Below are 21,044 nucleotides of genomic sequence, written 5' to 3'. Positions count from 1 at the left end.
AACTGCAAAGGGGGGCACGAGTCGAGAATGGCTGGTCGCTTCACGGGAGCTGTCTTCCCGCGCTTACAGTGTTGGAGGTCACGTAATATCAAGTGTCGGACATGCGTTGAAGTGCGAGACAGCCCGAAACGTTCGCTCCCCGAGGGAGCGAACACTCGCTCGTTGTGACAGCGAGTGTTCGCGGTCATCGAGTGAGATCTGGTCATGTTTGCCTATGCGCCTGCAACACCGTGCCGGTTAATTTAATTAGTAAGCGAATATTTACTGCGCTTTACACGGCCGATAAAACTACGAACCTTACTACGCGTAGTTGCCGAATACATTGCTATCGCTATCAATGCTTCACATTTCGGGCGAAACGACGACTTTCTTTTTTTTCCAGGCTCTACATTTTCCAAGGAACAAGCGGCGTGCAAATATTAGACAGAGTGTGATGTTTTTACTCGTTCATGCACTAACAGTAAAAAAGGAAACAAAAAGAAAGAAAAACTGATAGTCGCTCGTCTCAGCTGCAGTGGCGCTGCAGTCGTTACTTCAGCACGTAAATAGCTGTAGTAGCGCACACAGTAGCACGAAGGCAACGTTTCCTTGCACATGTCGATACAAAGAATTAGGCGGGCTAACAAAAAGTCCCGCACTAAGTGTCTAAAGAGACATAGTACAGGCTTCTAAGCCTCTTTTCCTGCATGGTGGAGAAAGTAAAAAAGAAAGCGGAGCTCCCTGACACATCTTTCGCTCTAGTTTGCTTTATGCTATACACTGGCAAGAAAGAAAAAGGAAGTTCAACATCAATATGTGCTTCGAATGGAGCGGGTAACTGAATCAGCGTGCAAGGCGAATGAGATGAAAGTGGAAACGGAGAATGAATCGTGCATGAGGAATTAATTACAGAAAAAAAATAGATGCTACACAGGCGCTTGGCGAATGAAAGGAGCTAGGCGCGCTGTTATTAAGATGGTGCGCAGAAATTGCGAGCACCTCATTAAGGAAGACAATGCGCGTTTGCCCAGGTGCAGCTGTCGCTTCTACTTATTGCGACTGCATAAAAGGCTCGCAGACAATGGCCGTTTATGCTGGCCTCGAAGTTTCCGCAACCGCGCTATAGGATGGGGGGGGGGGGGGGGGGGGGGGGGGGGGGGATAAGGACGTTGAGCGCGATAGAAGCTCCTATCCGCCACCTTGCTTTCTGCGCACCTCCACCGCTTTCTACAGATGCTTCATTCGCGACATTCCCGTTGTCACGAACGCATTTGAGGGTTTTGAAGATGTGATATAGAAGTCGACAGATTAAGCGAGCCCTATAGTGTATACTGAAAGTTGTATTTGTAGCGCGAAAAAAAAAAGAAAAAGAAAAAAAAAACGAGAAAAAAGGAAAAAAGTGTGCCGTGTCGCGCAGTACTTTCAAATGGGCCCCGCGAGGCATCCGTCACGTCTGCCATTCTTCCGAGTCACAGCCCTTCGTATTGTTTTATCGGCGGGTACCGGTGTTGCCACTGCTGCTCGATGGAAAAGGTGCACCCGACAATTTTGGCAGGAAAACCATTTTCAAAGGGCACCCACAACATCACGAGTTTGTCCTTTCCTGCGTTTCAGTTTTCATAATCTTCTTGCAGGCACATTTTTTTATTCATTCTTCTATCACCTTTTATTCTCTTTACCCCTTTCCCCAGTACAGGGTAGCCAGCGGGTATTTACACTAGCTAACCTCCTTGTCTTTCTTTCCCTTTCTTTCTCTCTCTCTCTCTCTCTCTTTGTATAAATATGTGCTCAAGTGCGCCAGTGAAACGAGTGCAGTTTCCTTTAAATGGGGAAATGTGCTCGTTGTGAAAGGTAATTAAAGTGTTGGGTCCAGAAACTGTTCAGTGGGTTATGAGGAACGACTTAGGGGCAGGGGGGGGGGGGGGGGTGCAGTTTAACCAGGTGGTGGCTTAGCGTTGCTAAGCGCGGCCGCGGCGACCGCATTTCGATGGAAAAGAAATGCGAAAAGGCCCGTGTACCGTGCATTCGGTGCACGTTAAGGAACCCAAGGTGGTCAAAATTAATCCGGAGTCCCCCACTACGGTGTGCCTCATAATCATATCCTAATTTTTTTGGCACATAAAACCGTAGAATTTAATTTAAAAATTTAACCAGATGTTGTTGTTTAACGAATCCAAGTAAACGAGCGTTTTCGCATTTCGGCCCCGTAGAAACGTGGCCTGCGCGGCGCCAGGATTCGAAGCCACAACCTTGTGCTCAGCAGCGGTACACCACAGCCACCGAGCTGCCGCGGCGGGTCGTTGTAAGAGTAATCATATTTGTGACCTTGGTACAAACCATTTTAAAACCACTTTATATAGTGCTTTTCCTGAATGCTTGAAGAAGACACGTTCTACACTCCAAATATAAAAGCGAGGGAGGCCTTACCCTTCCACATATCAACAACGAAAGAGGGGCATGGTCTGCAAGCTCACTGTCACGCAAGTCTTCTAAAAAAAGTTTCCAAGCTCCTGTGACTCCTATTCCCCGAACTCAATTCCAACGAACAGCGGCTATGAGTCCCCGGCTCCTCGATAACATTTATATCCTGCTGAGTGGTCGTGAGAAGGTCCTCCAAGTATTCCTGGAAAACTTTTGTGAGAACTCTAGTATTCCAAAACAACTCCTGCAGCGAAACTTGTGGACAACACTATACGAGGCTCCCACGCAATACGAAGGAGCAGGCAGCATGCGTGCTGCAGCAGACGCGCTTAAAGTCCCTATATAAGAAAAGTACCGCCATCTACTCTTTCCTCCGCCGCCTCCTCTCCTAAAGCGCTTGCTTTTTTCTTTACTTTTTGCTTGCGAAAGCCAAGTCGACGGTGGCGCACCTAGAAAGTCCACGTTGAAGCTTTCAGGCCAAGCGCGCGCCTCCGCCGCCGCCGGCGACTGCGGCTGCGCGGAGGACTTTCAACATGGCTCTGAGGCGGAAAAAAAGAAAATATAAAGAAGTGAAAAGCGCGCGCTATCATCGTTCAATCGGAGATACAGGAGAGAGTGAAGCGGCGTTTATCAAACGGATGGCGGTACTTTTCTTATATAGGGACTTTAGACGCGCTCCGTCCGCAGTGCCATCTATTGGCCAGCAGGGCATGCAAAATAGGACACGCCCGGTTTGAAAAAGCTTTCCACGAGATCGCTTTTAGTGTATTTGCATTATCTCCCGGCGCAATATTCCTTGCGCATTTGCTTCACGAAGCCGCGATTATCGCACAAGGCCCGTGATCGTCACTAGAACGAAGGACCAGCTAGCCGTGCCACAGGGCATGTGCGCCAGCATTCGAAGCACGTCTCGGTAAACGCTGGGCACAGCAGGGTGTTGTGGCATAATGTGCACGAGATGAGCCCGACGACGGAAAACCGTCGGCGTTTGTCGGCGTCTAAGGTATTTGTTAGCTTGCGGAAAGACAATGCGGTGTTTAGCACTACTTTCTCTTGAAATATGGAAAAAATATCGTTTCCCTTGGGAGTATGAACAGCGTGTTTGATGGTGCCCCATTTGTGTGTGTGATTGAGCAATTGTATGCCCACCATTCTGAATGTCGCTGTATGCACATATGGCGATTGTTTTATTGTGTCACTCTGTCCGTCATTGGTGCCACTAGAAGTTTATTGATCAGGTGCATGCGGTTACTTGTACGTGTCAATTCACTTACTGTAACCCGTACCGTGAAAGAATAACGAAAAGAGCCTGTGGCGTTGTGGCTGACATGCTCGGCTTGACGCAGAGAGATCATGGATTTTTATTTTCTTTATTAGTACTGTCGATTCCATCGGGGATCATAACGGGATTTGTTTGCAGGTCGAATATCGGGTATTATTTTTTTTTAACGATACGTCGTGCCGTCTCTAAAACGAAGTGTAGCGCACGAACGAACACGATCGGCCCATTGTCTAGACCACAAATAATAAGATATATAATATATATATATATATATATATATATATATATATATATATATACAGGGTGTTTCAGCGAACACTTTCAAAATTTTTTTAAGGTTGCCTGTGGCAGATAGCCCGATTGTAGCTAATGAGCTGGTCTACTCTAAGAGGCGGACATTACTTGCACAAAAATTGAAATGCATAATTGACTAATTAGCAAAAATTTACTAATTAAGTTTTTAACTAATTACCCGACGGCCCATACTGCAATTTACTAATTGTAGCCGTCGAGTTCGTAAGGCGGATCTACTTGGAATTAATTTTCAGGATGACACCAGTTTCAAGACATTAATTCCCGAACATTGCGGAAAAATGCATTGGCGTTCCAGTTAATTCTGTGTTTCAATGCATAAAGCGACGTTTTGATAAGAACCTAACTGGAACGCTAATGAATTTCTCCGCAAAGTTCGGGAATTAATATCTCGAAACTGGTGTCATCCCGAGAATTCGTTCCAAGTAGACCCGCCTTTCGAACTCCAGGGCTACAATTTATAAATTGCAATATGGGCCATCAGGTAATTAGTTAAAAACTTAATTAGTGAGTTTCTGTTAATTATTAGATTATCCATTTCAATTTCTTGCGAAAGTAGTGTCCGCCTCTTCGAGTATACCAGCTCATAAACTAGAATTGTGCGATCTGCCACAGGCAACCTTTAAGAATTTTTGAAAGTGTTCGCTGAAACACCCAGTATATCTATCTATCTATCTATCTATCTATCTATCTATCTATCTATCTATCTATCTATCTATCTATCTATCTATCTATCTATCTATCTATCTATCTATCTATCTATCTATATGTTCCAGTTAATTTTGTGCTTCAATGCATTAAGCGACGTTGTGATAAGAAACTAACTGGAACGCCAATGCATTTCTCCGCAAAGTTCGGGAATTAATCTCTCGAAACTGGTGTCCTCCCGAGAATTCGTTCCAAGTGGATCCGCCTTGCGAACTTTACGGCTACAATTTGTAAATTGCAATATGAACCATCAGGTAATTAGTTAAAACTTAATTAGTGATTTTTGTTGATTATTCGATTATGCATTTCAATTTCTTGTGCAAGTGATGTCCGCCTCTTCGAGTAGACCAGCTCATCAACTAGAATTGTGCTATCTGCCACAGGCAACCTTTAAGAATTTGTGAAAGTGTTCGCTAAAACACCATGTATATATAATAAAAATAATTGGGCGCATGGCTATTTGAAAATATTTAACAATGCACATTACAGTTAATAGAAGAAAATGAATACGCGCCAACACACACTCAATCAATATTTGCGGAGAGTGACCACAGTGATTTTGCCCCAACTGCAGTGGTCGCTGACGTACTGGTTTAGTTTAGCACGAGCGTTTCTTTTCACTGCTGTGCCATCACTGCCGGAGCTTTGCTAGAATGAGTGGCATTGTGTGTGATTCAGTTCAGGGACGGGCACTAATTTTAAGGGGGCTGCAGCATGTTCGGCAAAAGTCTTCGCAGCGATTTCACATTGAACTCTCAAGTACCGCCACGTGATAGGCATTCTGTTCAGTCTCTACGCCGTGTACGTTTCAGTTTCAGCTTATGCTTAATGTAAACACTAGCTAGGGGCGCCTATATATCTTCGGAATAATATTAGACAGCAGTTTTGTGTTTCGATCCACCTTTAGAAGTATGCCCGTATTCAAGAAACTTCTGTTACGTAACTGCCATCGGCGCCTGGCAGTTACTTAATTAGGGATTTTTTGTTGATTAGTCGATTATGCATTTCAATTTCTTGTGCAAGTGATGTCCGCCTCTTCGAGTAGACCAGCTCATTAACTAGAATTGTGCTATCTGCCACAGGCAACCTTCAAGAATTTGTGAAAGTGTTCGCTGAAACACCCTGTATATATAATAAAAATAATTGGGCGCATGGCTATTTGAAAATATTTAATAATGCACATTACAGTTAATAGAAGAAAATGAATACGCGCCAACACACACTCAATCAATATTTGCGGAGAGTGACCACAGTGATTTTGCCCCAACAATACGCGCCAATACGCGTCAATACAGTCGGTAATAGTACCGTGTTTGTCTAAAAACCACTTGAATTGTTTTATAATATTTTTTCGAAAAGTTTTGAGAACCTTACGGGAATGCTAAATACCTGTAGCGACAACCGTCTGGTTACCAGGTCGGTGGCTGTAACATGAGCGGCGGGCGCCCATGCGCCCGGCCACTCAGAAAAAAGCTGTTGCGCAAGAGAAAGTTTGTCGATACGTGCCCTACATTCTATACCGGCAGAGTTTTATTTTTTTTCTCCCTATATATGGGCGCTGAGAACGGGTGTTGTAGATAAAGAATCGACCATACTTACTATAATATTTCTTTCTTCTCTCTCACTCTCAATTTTTTCGCTATTTCACTCCCCCCTATTTTTTTTTTTTTGGTACAAAGGACGCATGTCTTTCTTCCGCATGAACGACGGCTACAGTTGTTTCCGCTTTGTCCATGAAGAGAACTACTCTTTATTTGTTGGTGTTCGCTGACGTACTGGTTTAGTACACAATTGCTTCTTTTGCGGATATTAGCACAGCTTTGTAGCCAAAAGTCTACTCGCTTAGGAAAACAGTCGAGCAAAACAGACACATACGACCATGTCAAAGCGCGGCCGGACCTTCTGCGTGTGCTTCAGTTTCGTGAGGAGGTTGTTGTCTTGTTCTGCTGGTGAATTTGTTTTTCTCTTTACGTTTTGGTACTGAGTCGTGTGTGAGAGGTGTCGCGTTCAGAGCCGGAAACTGGCAAGGGATACTATTTTGTTTTCTTCAGAAAAGGGCACATAAGTGGGCGGTCAGCCGTCAGCGCGACTGACCAACTGCATTTTGACAGACTTTGAAACCTGTATAATGGCAGTGACTGTTGGGGCATGACAGCTGGTATCTGGCTTGGCTGTGGTTGTGTACTTGAGTTGTCGCCGTGGTGCTTGCAGGGTCAGCGTTGAACGAAGAACGAAGATAGGGGAGCTCCAATGACGGAGATACTAGTCGCCGCTGTGGCCTCATGCTCGGCCAGCCTGATCACGCACCCCATCGAGGTAGCCAAAATCCGTATCCAGCTACAGGGGGAGCTGCAGCCACCGATGAAAGGTGCGTCTGCCCGTCTTGCCCTGATCACGTGCTTCAAACCTTGCACGCAAACACGCACGCGTGCCACACGGAAATAAAATATCGTCTCTTACGGGCTTCCTGGAAAGGAAAAAGGCGATATTCAATTTCAATTTCGACTCGACAACCGTCTCTTCATTTCTGTAAGAGGTGATATTCGATTCTATACTACTGAAAATTTGACCTACTTTAGCATGCACGCTATGGCTGCCAAATTGTTCGTCGATTCGTGCTTCCCGCGGCAGTTGTGACGTCAAAAAGTGCTTCATGCTGTATGCACTTTCGGGTGATTAAAAATATGCATACTCCTTGTAAACTGTAGGTAGGAAAGACCAGATATCCTTCTGGGATGTAGGAGGGAAAAAACGAAAAAAAAAAAAAGCCCGTACCAGTGACTGGTGACGGTTTGCAGGGTGGTGTTCCTGGGTCAGTATTTTGTAGCGATGCCTTATGACATATCATATACTAGTCTTATCATCCACCACTCACGGCCGGCTGATCCCGTTGATAACGCGAGCGGACCGTCGCTCTGACCACTGACAAAGCGCGATAAGCGCGAAAAGGCATTAGTACCGGAAAGGCATCGCTACAAAATACCGGCCCTGCTTATGTTCAAGTACATTGTTTGCTCGAATAATATAGGTTTGGTTGATGATTTGTTTTGATTTGGTTGCAATCGTCTGTTGTGAGGGATGTAAAAAGGGCAAAGCAAACGTCTGCATCAGTTACTGCACGAACGGTCGGCTATGGCAATTAGAACGTCATAACATTCTCAGTCGTGACCAACAGTTTAAGCGCTCGTGTGCACTGGTTGCCAGCGCTCTTACAGACGTGGCAAGGAACAGCTGTCATAGTAACTGGCTTCAAACGTGATGATAGCCGTTCGATTATGGCTGTCTGTAGATACGTCTTTGTTGTGGTTGTCTGATAAGCTAACATTCTCTGTGATCGAATATTGCACGACACGTAGTCGATAAATAAATTTACAACTTACAGCTGTAATATTTGGTATGTTTAATGGATGTAGCTCTTGAAAGTTTTACCGAATAAGGTATATCCACGCGCAAGCGTGAGCGCTCTTTTAATCATCGATATGCATTTGGGATCAATGATTGGAGCGGTGAAAATAAAAGGTGTACAGGGCTAAAAAAAAAGCGCAGCTTTCACGGAAGTAATGGTTGCTCGGCTGTGCAGAGTCGGGCAGACTTCAAGTGACAGCGCATCTTTTGGCGCAGACAAGTCGGGGAGGATGCGGCCCGTGTACCGTAACGTGCCCCAGGCGCTGTACACGGTGGCCCGCTACGACGGCATCTTCGCCATCTACCGCGGCCTACTGCCGGGCTTGGGGTACCAGCTGTTGGCGAACGGGCTCCGGCTAGGCATATTCCAGACCATCGAGGACTTCGGCTTCACGCTGGACGAAAACCTCGAACCCAGCATCCGACTGAGTGCAATTTCCGGCGGAGTGGCTGGTGCCATCGGGGCGTTCGCCGGCTCGCCGCTTTTCCTTCTCAAAACACACATGCAGGTCCGACATGTTGAGAATTTCTGTGTTTAATGCGCCGTCCAATTAAATGCGCTCGTAACCGTTGAAGAGTAGTGCTTGCCCTGGCGCGCTAGTATAATGTGCAAGTGCTCAAAAAGCGGTGACTAATCATATGACCGTAAGCCTAGTCATGTCATGGCCCCTAAATTTCGTATGTTGAGCACTTGACAGTGACGACATGCTGCTGCATATGGCGTGAAGCCTGACCGTTGTAGCGTCCGCAAATCTTCGCGCACTCGCGACGAGTCACGTATTGGAACGGCCACGCCAGCCAGTCGACCAGTCGATACGACAAACGTGCAAGCCTGGGCCAAATTTATGGCTAGTGCTCGGAGGCGTCGGTGGGAATTTGGGAAATGCTTGGCGTCCTTGAAGAGTGAAACTCTGTGCTTTTTTTTTCTTGAATGCAGTTATTCCCACTCCACATCGTATATCGAGTTTAGATCGGGCGCACTCGGATGTAGACTGAGCATGGGGGAGCGACCCGTATAATTTTATTGTTACTCTATAGTAATGACCAAATAATAGTGTTACATATGTTCCTCGCTGTGTGGTGACACGAGGATCACCTTACAACAAAAAAAGCACAAAGGAAAAAGGACGTGAACTTGTCCCTTGTTTCTCTACACTGTTTTGGCAAGGCAGTACGAACCAACTTACTCAACTTTACACCTTTATCACAAGTGTAGTAATGACACAGTCGTACATTTATGTTCAACCATGCATGAAGTAAAAAGCTTGCAAAGCGTGAGTGAGCAATCAATAACGCATCGCTCGTGGGCGCCGACCGCGTACTCGCAGGTGCACTGCGCCACGGCCTCCATCGCGGTCGGTTACCAGCACGGCTTCAGGACGGCGAGAGAGGCCTTCATGCACATTTACCGGACGCAGGGTCTGTGGAACGGTCTGTGGCGCGCCACCTCCGCCAACGTCCTGCGCATCTCCACGGGCTCGGCGCTGCAGCTGTCCACTTTCATCGGCTTCAAGACGCTGCTCAACACGGCCACGGAGGGCCGCGAGCGCTATTTCTTCATCAACACAGTGCTGGCGGCGCTCATCTCTGGCCTTGCGTCGGCGCCCTTCATCGCGACCGTCGACGTACTGCGGGCACGCATGTACGCGCAGCCGTCGAACGCGCGCGGCGAGGGCCTCTACTATCGCGGCATCTGGGACTGCGTGCGCAAGATCAAGCGCACCGAGGGCCTGCGGGGTCTCGCCAAAGGTATCGGCGGTGCTTTCCTCTACACGCTCACCACCTCGTCCATCACGCTCATCTCGTGGGACGAACTCAAGAACGCCCGCAGGGAACGCCGCCACTCGAGGGACTACTATATCGACTTCGGCTACCAGTGATGCCCGACGTGACTTCTAGCCAGTGCTACAAGTCCCGGTGACCTGTGTACCTTTACTTTCCCCCCCCGTATTCGAGTCTGGTGGAAGACCATTTATACCGGGACAAGTTCGCGCGGAACTTTCGCGCCTCTTGTTGCAACGCAGGCGTCCTTGCTAAACCCGCTCTCAGTCAGATACAGCAACGATCAGAAGGATCTCCTGGAACACATGCATACCTTGTTACAGCTACAGGGTAGAGCACGAGGTCATTGCATGCGTCTTTGGTCAGCGCTTGAGGGGCACAACTCGTGAACGTCCATAGTCAGTGACAGTTAAAGAATGCAAACGAATCCCAGGGAAGCTTCCTCGGCCTTCCTCTGCGTAGGAATGAACAGGCGGTGCTCGAGCGATCAGCAACAAGGAGCACTCTGCAGTCACACTCCATATGCATCAACAGCCAATATCGGCAGGTGTGGAGAAGAGGAAGGGAACCTCACGTGCACAAACAGCGCACATAACTCTGGAAAGTGATTATAGGCAGGATATATGTGACATCGCCTAGCCTCCCGGAACATCCTTGCGCACAGTTTAGGAGTACCACAGAAGATATAGAACTAATCGAATTTCACACGCAGAGTGTATCGACTAACACCGTGCCCACCCCAGTAGACTTTTTCGATAAAGGGAAAGTGGGGACATGAATAGCAAGGAGAATGAAGGAGAGGGAAATTCATTCGATGTGATGTGCTGGCGCAATTATGTGCATTCTCTTTCAAGGACATTTGCCACTGCATTCTTGACCAGTCATTTACTACAGTGAAAATGCTCCACTAAGGTAGTACGAAGCTTAGCGCGAAACTCGGATTACGCACGGAACCACCAATATCGCTGTCTGAAAGCCAGCAAAAGACTGACACGCAGTAGAGGGATCTGACTACTGCTCTGCGCGTGTATGGCGAGTAGCGGGGAAGAAAACGCAATGGTCGTGATACGCCCTATCGAACTTCCCATTCTGAATTTTCGCTGTTAGCGCCACTTGTTTTGACTGAGCGAGTCTAATCTAGGCTGAACTATATGCCTCCGGCGATCACTGCCTCCGGCGATCACTGCCTCTGGCAATCCTGAGATTCCACAAAACAAGACACACGCAGCGTGAAGCATGTTATAGTTTTGGACGATGCCAGATTTAAGCTAAATGTTTGAAATGCATACTGAAGGTTAAAGCGAACTTTGATCGCATGAAGAGAAAGGTGCTCTTGCTGCGTTAAGTTAGTGTGGCTTTACTAACGCGTCTGCACGCGTGAATTGAAATAAAACTAACGAACGAACTACTCAGATAGCAGGTAAGTTTTCACACCAACTGGTGAATCGGAGAAAGGCATTGTCACGCTGACAAAATTAATTATGGCTATGAAGAGAACATGTAAGCCACATAACTACGCAGTAGAAGCTTGCCTTTGTCCGCCTCACTTACTTTGTGGTCATTTCAAGAGCAAAGGTGTAGAGAAGCCGAGATCTGATGTCCGTGAATTACGGTTACGAAACATAACTGATCAAAACCGAATACACAAAAGACAATAGAGCCACAAGAAACAATAGAGACAATAGAGACCGAATACACAAAAGACAACCAGAAGTTCTGAGGTATTTCTTCATTGGTTCATACCTTTTAGGAGCACTCTGGTTCAATTCTACTTACGCTATTCCTTTAACACGCGGATTAAGAACACTTTCGTCGTTATTTACGCGCTACATGCCGAGCATTTCAACGCTACAGGGATCATAAACAAGGTGGTTAACTAGATTTTAGTAGTATTGCGTCCATGTGGAATGCCACAAGGTGTTGCCTAACGATACTAACTCTGTTACCTTGCGGACCTCATGGTGTACAGGAGGTAACGGCGTCGCCTGCTTTATGGTAACCAGTTACTGCTGTTAAGTGCGACTCCTGCATGAAATTATCTCCGGCTTTGTGTGCGACGTCGTTATTGGTGCACATCTGTAGCCCTTTCACATAACGACATAACTGCGCCACTGCTGTTACAGCTCGATCGTGCCTACTTACGCGGCAACAAATCACAGGTGCGTCCTTCGTACTCCAGGAATAACTGATTCGATTCAGGTGATATCGGAGTACGAGGAAGGGAAACTCTTTCGCAGAGTGGTAACGTTTTGACAAGAGGAATTTCCGTCATTTGACGCAGACAAAAAGACAAGTCCTTTTTTGTAACCGTTAGCTGTGGACTGAGGTATCTTCCCTTATTCTCCCGTATATCCTCTACAGGTCTCCATCCTACGTATACCGCTTATTCTGCCTTGTATTCGACACAGCAGCACACTAAATAAACTTGGTACGGGTATGCCAGCAATCGGAAACGATAACTACAAAAAATCGTGAGGCTGTTCCTTTCTCTGTGTTTTGCCTCGCGATTTTTTCTAGTTATCTTTTCTGTTTGCTGGCATACCCTTACCAAGTACCATGTACCAACTTGCCCAACAAGCACCCTTATATCACTAAAGGAAGTTTAGTGGCAACAAAGTAACGCAATTGGCACTACAAATGTGAATATGAACATGCATTGTTCCTTTCGCAAAGTGCCTCTTTCATATTATTTTCCCGCCGTCTCACGTGAAACATCGCACAGAGTAATACTTTTCGTCTGAGCCGGCTTTAGAAAATGGACACAAACTTTATGTTCTGAGACTTCGCGGGGCGTCGCCAAGTAAACAGCTTTCAGACACGGGTACACGCAGAAAGATTTCATGCGGAATATCCACTGCATTCTTTGTGGAATGCGCATTCGTAAATATCTGACTACGTACGCATTTGGCATTCAGTTTATAACCACCTAGAACATAGAGGGGGAAATTGTTTTGTTCTTTGTAACATCAGCCCGGGCGCCACGTATTTCGCTTAGTTCTTGATGACCCTGCTCTCATAGCGATAGTTCTTACAGCGAAGCTGTTTACCTCTAGCCCCCGTATGCATCCCCAGCATGCGTTCCAACGGGGGGTACCCTGGGCGGCTTGCGTCGGTATCGGCGACAGGAATGGAGACTATACGATTGGACAAGATTGTGTACGGTGGCCTGCGCTTCTCTGGCTATAACGACATATGCCCGTCGGAGGTCCGGGTGTGGCCGCAGCAGCGGTTGCGGCAGATGCACAGGGAGATGCGGTGACCGCAGCGGCGCTTGTGTCGGCGTTGTGTGGTGCCGTATGAAAAAAAGGATGTGTGATTGCATAATGTATGCAGCCCATGTATGCAGCCTAAACAGTTCGCTGGTAATCCGTCCCCATATGAAGGTTGCGGCCCCCACGAATGTTTTCTTTTTTTCTCTCGCATAGCTTGGGAAAAGTGGATAGCTTCAGTTTCTTTCGGAGTGCAAGTTGTGTAACTCCTATTTAAGGACGCATTTTTACACCATTCGCCAACAACATGTGCCACTACATTCAGGAGTACAACACAGCATGTTTATTGGAGCGTTTGTGTCAAAACTTTGCGCGTAGTATTGAGCGCGCCATTTTTTTTCAAGGCACCTTTTCTTTTGCAGAACTGTCTAGTCAAATACAGGTATTGACGTACCTCGGAGAAACTAGTGTAGGTTTATGTTTTGCGAGTTCTACATTTTCGCTGCAACTCTTGTGGCTTTTTCCTAAGGAAGCCATCGGTGGTGGCCAATTGACTATGTATTGTCAGTAGCGCCGAGCGATCTGCATTGTTCAGGACACAATGCTCACGTGGCAGGGCCTTCTTAAGGAGGATCGATCCCTGCGTCTACGAGTGTTTCTATTGCAGTGTCCGAGTAGCGAGTGAACGAGGCCCAACGACCAAGGCACAACGAACACACTCGGGTCGCTGAAGCTTTCGTTCATGCTCCTCTGTTACTGTGGTCGCCCGATCAGCTTAAGCTGTAGCTGATGACACCAATCAGCTGCTTTAGCATGGCCTTGGTTGGCGTGTATGAATCTGCTATAATCAACGTACCACGAGGGTTCAAGTACATGCCGTTTCTATTGAAACTGCAAGCACTGCGCCGCAGCTATGGTCTGTCGAAGATCTTCGAGTTCTATTTATAGGCGCCTCTTGCATGGTGATCGTATACCGTAGCAGCTGACTTATATTCTTCATTCATCTACTCGACAGCTGTGTGCGAATCCGGTGTACTGTAGCCAATTGCTGCCATGCTACGAAATAGAAGTGCACTCTATGTATTTCGATAACAGAGCATAGCTTTATATTCGTATAGTCTTCGTGACCAGTGTCAAATACACTTCTTTAATACGCTTGCGCCTTCATCCATTGTGAAATAAGGTTTAAAACAGCCTTAACCCAAGAAAAATTACACATGCAAACTGTTCTTACTGTAAATTTTTTTATTAATGTGCATCCAGAAAACTTCGAGAATTCTTTTTGTGCCTTCAGATGTTTATTTCACAAGATACAGAATGTCCACTATAGTGGACAACATGCGTACCAAATCCAGTGAGCGTAGATGCCGAAAGTTTTCTTCTGCTCCAACAGGCAAAGTTCCTGCCCTCACATTAACAAACGTAAGCTTTAATAGAAATGTTTGGAGCGGCGCACGTTACTCTGCGTTACGGAATACGAAAAAGCAGTCACTTTGCCGGTAATGCACGAGTATACCTTGCAGTGGGGTAGCCAGGAATTTATTTCTTGGGGAGTGTAGTTGGGCGCGCACTTGAATGGAGAGAGGGTCGCTGGGCAGGCGAGTGTGGTCGCACATCGCTTTATGCCACCTATCCTGATAGGCAGAAATTGAGGGGTGGAGGTGGGGAGGAGAGAGAGGGCATGGTGCTCCCATTCCCTGGCTATTCCCCTGATACCTTGCATTTCGCCTATTCATATGTCGCTTCGCACTTGCCAACCGAGATTTTACACATTTGCGCTTTACATTATTTCTGACGGGGAAAATGATTGACATTGCTATATAACGCACGCAGCAGCAGCCAAACTTGTTTTGACAAGCGGCATTCATTTCGCTGTGGCAAGAGCTGCTGGTAACTCTTTCAATTGTATTTTCCTGTTAGCTCGCGGGGTAATAAAACGAAAAAAGTGCTATTACAGGAAGATATGAGGCAAATATAAAAAACAATTGAATTGAAAGGGGAAGGGGCAGGGACAGTGCGCAGAATTGCTCCCACGCACGTGTTGTTCCTGTCATGCATGATGTCCACTACAGTGGACATCTTGGGAAAATGTGTTCCGAAGAAAGAACTTGGCTTCGCTCAGCCACAATATTTACAGCTTTTGCCTCCGAAGGCTACTTCAATCCAGTGCAGGCGATTACGTGTACCAAATCTCAGTGCCACAAGGTTTATAAGTAAAAGTGTGGGGACCCACGTGAGTCACCCGCCGTAACGGGTCACTATTTTTGAATCCGGGGGGGGGGGGGGGGGGGGGGTTATGGCACCGTTCAAGGGTGGATATGGAAAACTTCCGTTGTCCACTGAAATTGACATTATACTCAAGAGGTTCTCGCAAGCAGTAAACCTGCTCCAAAAATTGCCGCAATTTGTCCCCTGTAGTGAACAGCATGCAACAAAAGGTTAACGGAAGAAGCTTCGATGCCGCGAATGTGAATTGGTTCTGCTATGCACTCGAAACTTACATCGTGAGTCGGCCTGTGGTATGTCTTCATTTGAGTTTGTTTTGGGTGCACGTGAGCATGGCGCTATGTTCCGCGCTGGGGAATAAGTAGGCTGACTGCGATGAAGCACGTCTTTGAGTGTTCGTCAGGTTTTACTAGCTTTATGACACGTTTTTTATGGCCGAATCGCACGTAATATGGTATGGTAATCTGAATTCTGCGCGCAACAGCTGCAATCGATGTCAAATCTCAGGCGGAAAACACGAAAGTAGAGTTGTTCCTATATCGAGACGTTATTTATGACTTTCCTACTTGTATTTTTGCTGGACGATGCAAATACAGAGTACTTCGGTATGGACACCTGAAATATGGGACGGAAAGCATATTTATTTTATAATAATACTGTCGGCCAAGAGGGCGGACAGCGCTTGCTGGCGCCATCACTTCTTACTGTAGACGAAAGGTGCTGTTTACACGCTACCCAGTATTTCCACTGTTGCGCTCATGCACACTGATTGCATGCGACTTCAACGTAATGTGTATTGTCTAACAAAGTTTGGAAACCTTCATTCTTGCGAAAAAAACTTTCCCGTTTCTCAGATATAAGTGAGACTGAAACATTCGTTAGGGGGACGTTTTGTCGGTTCAGAAGCGATATCCTGCCAGCAAAAAAAAAAGAAAAAAAAAGAAAAAAAAATATTAAAACGTATGTACATAGTACCCGGAACACTAGATCACAGAATGACAGCGTTCGGGTAGTACTGCAACCGTTCACGTCCCTTAGATCGCAGAAACGACCTTCCGATCTTGAAATAACTTCATTTGCAAGGACATTCTATCTCAACAGGATCCCTAAGAAATAATCACGGCCAGTATTCACAGGAACAGATATTAGTTCCAAATATTAGCAGACACCGATACCAATTAATCGGCATGCACTGTAAGTTAAAATAATTGTTCTGTATGTTTCGTCAGAGGATCAACATAAAATGCGTCTGTTACGTTTTCTTTAAGGGGAAATAAGAGATTAAGGGGCCTGTTAGTCATATACTATATATAATAAGGTATTTATAAAGGAAGGCACGAAAGAGCGAACCCGCGTTTAAACCGTTTGCCGGTAATAATTTAAAGAAGCGTTCACAAGATTGCAAAGTGTTGTACTGGAGCTCACTCGACACACGTCTGGCGTCTTCGAGCAGCGAAGTGCAATTGACGGTGGTCTGCTCGGGATCGGCTACCTCTGTCACATGACCGACTTACTTCGCACACGTACATCCCCCCCCCCCCCCCCCCCCCCCCCCACTTTGACAGTCATAATGCTAACACATTAAAATATATTGGAAATCTCACAGAACGACAGAATATGCAGTCACGCCATTGCCGGGTGCCACGTGCCTTAGAAAAAAATCTGTTTCCTTTTTTGACAGCGTGCTCAGCAGATCATGTGCGATTTCAGAAAGCATCGAAATTGGGCACTACCTGTTTGATGGAGCTGATCTTTTACCTGAAATCGGATGGTTTAACTTGTGACTTCGTATTCAGCAGCGGGACGCCATAGCCGAAACGACTATTCGTCACTCGCTATAATTAATATACTGGCCGGAACACGATGCAGAGAAGAGAGTGCCCGTCGCCCTGAAGCGTTAGTATAGATTATCCTATACTACAGAATAGATCGAAGAGATACTCGACTTTGAATAAAGTGACGTCGCGTGTGCGTTCGCTCGGCCAGCTCTCATGTAATCCCTGCTTTTTTTATCTCTCTTTCTTTTTCTTGGCGTCCGCCTTCGCATTGTAACGTTTGTAGCAACATGAACGTGTTCTCACTTGCCCACTTCTCTATTAGTGTGCGTACATTGTCTTTAACTACAATATACTTATATGAACCCCACCTTTCTACTCGTTTCAACCGTATCATTTTACAACATATAAATGTTACGGTGGCTTCGAAAGCATAATTTTTTTATTGCCTTTTCTCAAGTTAGCCCATATTTTTTGTGACATAATTGTGCTATTGGCTGGTTCGACCCTTTTAATATGCACAAGCTTTTGGTGGACGACAGCGCATATAAGATGCATGCGCAACAAGGCGATAATACTTGATTTGCTCAATAACGTGCCGTTGACAGAATGTAGTATGTACTCCTACAGAATTCGCTCGTGGGCTAGTTGGTAAATTTTCTTTAGTACTAAGTTTGTGCAGCGCAACACGAACGAGACATGAAGGAGCACAAAACGACGTAGACAGGCGCTGCTCTTTAGTATTTGCCTCACTTTGCTATATAGAAGAGGCAGAGCATGTAGGTGTGCGCTACGGATAAGACTGTCGGTAGTCGGCGCCGGATGTTCTGCCGCCCTAGAGTCTGATATGTATATAACGCTGCCTCACGCCGCCACTTTTTCGCACGAGCTGCTCTCACAGACGCCCATATACACACGCAAACACTTACATCACCGATGGCGTCTGCCAAATAGGCGACAAAAGACACAAGCAGTTTGAGCAAGTATTCTGCCAAAGTATTGGGCGTAACGTCCAAAAACGACACACCGGCTGTGACGGACGCCGTTGTTGGGGATGCCGGATTGATTTCGGCCACCCGTGGTGGTCACGAGTGCTTTTGCATTCCATCCGTGTCGCAATGCGGCAATCGCGGCCGGGAATTGAGCCCGTGACCTCGTGCTTAGCATCAGAACGTCGTATAGCCATGAGCCACCGCAGCAGGTCGGCAAGTATTCTGTCGCACTGCCATGTTAATTTTCATTTTGCAGCGCGTGGCAACTTTCCGTATATTCACAATATATGCCTGCTCATTTACGCACGTTTGTTGAGACAAGTCGTTATGCGCCAGTTTTGCGAGTGACGCAGCCTAAACGTGGAAACTATGCCATATAGCGCTATTTCTCGTTTTGTCCCCGAACGAAAGCGGCCGAGGTTGATCGCGTATGTCGCTGGCCTCTCGCGCCGCTGGCCTTGACAATCTTGATCTTACATGCTTAGTATGCGCAGGCGCGTGACGGGCAGGTAAAACGTACGCCACTTCTAGACTATGCACATGCGCGAGCTACTCTGGCTATACTACGATCTGTGTACCGGCAGTGCAATGTAATTACACCGTAATGAAGGCACTGTATACCTTAAAAGCTTGGTCGGTATGATGTAGCGATTGTTTTCACTGGATTCTGTACCTTTCTTATCATCTACCGCTCATGACCCACAGATCACGGTGATAAGGTCGGTGGAGCGCCGCTCGGGCTACTGACGAAGCGAGGAAAGGAAAATAAGTGGAATAAACTCGTTACGTTATCCCGATTCTGGAATCAGTGCACGAATGATTGTTAGGAGGAGCCCTTCCATGGTATATATGGCTGCGACAGCATGTACAAGGAGGATGGTGGCTAAATATACAAAAAGGCATTTCGTGGGAAAGCGTGACAAAGGTTGTGCGTGTATTTTATCCAAGAAGAGCATTCCAACAATGTCACAGCGATGTTTTGTTCACCACGAGTTTTCATGCTACCTATGCAAAGTATATCGTCTCGCTAGCTTACTGGGGTGTCAACCGAAATCTGCGCCGACGCGCATCGTGTGATTGAGAAAAGTGCATGACGAAGTGGTTGCTGCCATACGATCAGTGTTTCTTTGGAGAAAGCACCAAGACTCCAAGCATTGCTCGAGCTTGAAAAGATCGAGCTGTCTCATTGCGAGAAATAAAGGAGTGTTATGAATGTTGTTTAGACGTTGTTGTATTCTGTAACAAAAGGAATAAAATTGCGTTATGAAATTGATCTTTCCTATTTTTTTTTCTCCAAGAAATCTCGCAGTTAAGAGTGCTACGCGTTAGCATTGAAGTAACTGTGCGTAAGCTATGTTTTTTCACACAGTTATCGTGAACAAAAAGTTATTGTGAAGCAGCGTACAGGGCGCTTCACGAGTAGTACACAAGGGCGTTCCGTGTCCAATCTGCGTTGCGCGGTGACATCGCTGTAATACTGCCCGAAATGTGTTTGATGTGGTTGCCGGCTGAAGCTGATGATACCGGATGACATGCTTCTCGTCCGGAATAACAGCGTGGTCACGACACGGCATAAAATGAACGCTTCGACGCTGGGCGACTACTCCGCACGCCACAGCCGAAATACGCCGGAAATACCCTTCACGTGGTTGCCATCTAAAAGCGACAGCGAGCCCGAGCTGATTGTATACAATGGCTCAAATTTCCGTTGTAGTTGCATTGAACGGTCGTTCCACTGAAGACATGACAACTATGGGACTTGATAACTCTGTTACACCCGAACTAAACACATTATGTAAGTTATGCATTGCCTGGAAGCAGTGCAAAACACAATGAAGATGGCGCTGGTGTAGGATAAGTAAGTATCGGAGCAAATATTCGGAATTAGAGGAGGCATGTGTATGCTGCATCAAAAATCCGGAGACCACTCAGCACATCCTAATGGAAGGCGAAGGGGTTCAACCAGTGAGAACCGTAGGTGACGTACACCTTCCGGAAGCGCTTGGGTTTAAAGTGGACGGAAGGATCAACCGGTTAGTAGTCGAGATAAGCAAGATACGTTTAGAGTATTATTGGTGGGAAAGAAGCAGGGAAGAGATTGATACGACTGGATCTCTTAGTCATAGATAGCAGTACAAGGTAGATTTTGAAGGAAAAACAAAGATTAAGGAGATTTATAAAAAAAAGTGCCAGATAAAAAGCATGTATAGCATACCTGAATAAATCAAGCAGGCTAGGTGGCTATTTGTCACCGTCCCGTTTCAAAGGGGATGCCATTAAGTTATCATCACCATCATAAATGACACCTTAATGTGTGCACTTTTGTGTACACATGCTGAGCTACATTAAAAGACAAGCGGTTGATCGTCAACGAAATTTCTACTATATACTACGTAGTATAAAAGTTACAGACAAGGGATAAGGTACTTCAGAAAGGCTGGCCAACGTCTCGATAGGAGGACCTATCTTCGTCAAAGGCCTCTTGTCGTCATAAGACCTCTTATCGAAACAGTGGCCAGCCTTTCTGAGGCACCTTATCTGTGTAACTTTTATACTACAGTTCCTCTCTTCTATTTCGCTCTCTCTCTCTCTATACCACAGTGTGCTACTCGATCTGTCGGCCCCCTTCTTGACTTTGGATTATATACGTAGTTATCGATGTACAGTCGAGTGCAAAATTTTTGAGACTACGGGAGTGGCGACCCTAACGTCCCTATATAAGAAAAGTACCGCCATACTTTGATCAACGCCGCTTCTCTCTCTCCTGTATCTCCGATTGGACGATAATAGCGCGGGCTTTTCACTTCTCTATATTTTGTTTTTTTCTGCCTCAGAGCCATGTTGAAAGTCCTCTGCGCAGCCGCAGTCGCCGGCGGCGGCTGCGGCGCGCCCCCGGCCTGAAAGCTTCAACGTAGACTTTCTATGTGCGCCACCATCGACTCGGCTTTCGCAA

At 46.4% G+C, this 21,044-nt stretch overlaps 1 protein-coding gene across 3 annotated transcripts in view; it reads left to right on the top strand.

The window, feature by feature from the left end:
- LOC119436764 (solute carrier family 25 member 35) overlaps positions 1-19,364 on the top strand; it is a 104,561-nt gene extending 85,197 nt beyond the window's left edge. For all 3 annotated transcript variants that reach the window (XM_049659975.1, XM_037703756.2, XM_037703757.2), the window contains 3 exons: positions 6,914-7,070; positions 8,324-8,616; positions 9,436-19,364. In XM_049659975.1, coding sequence (XP_049515932.1) covers positions 6,953-7,070; positions 8,324-8,616; positions 9,436-9,987 — 963 coding nt within the window. In that variant the 5' untranslated portion in view covers positions 6,914-6,952 and the 3' untranslated portion in view covers positions 9,988-19,364. The remainder of the gene's footprint in view (positions 1-6,913; positions 7,071-8,323; positions 8,617-9,435) is intronic.
- The last annotated feature ends 1,680 nt before the right edge of the window (positions 19,365-21,044 follow it).

Source organism: Dermacentor silvarum, chromosome 1 (assembly GCF_013339745.2).
Source record: "Dermacentor silvarum isolate Dsil-2018 chromosome 1, BIME_Dsil_1.4, whole genome shotgun sequence".
NCBI classification, from domain to species: domain Eukaryota; kingdom Metazoa; phylum Arthropoda; class Arachnida; order Ixodida; family Ixodidae; genus Dermacentor; species Dermacentor silvarum.
The sequence above is the reverse complement of the archived record's forward strand: the minus strand, read 5'-3'. Positions and strand labels throughout refer to the sequence as shown.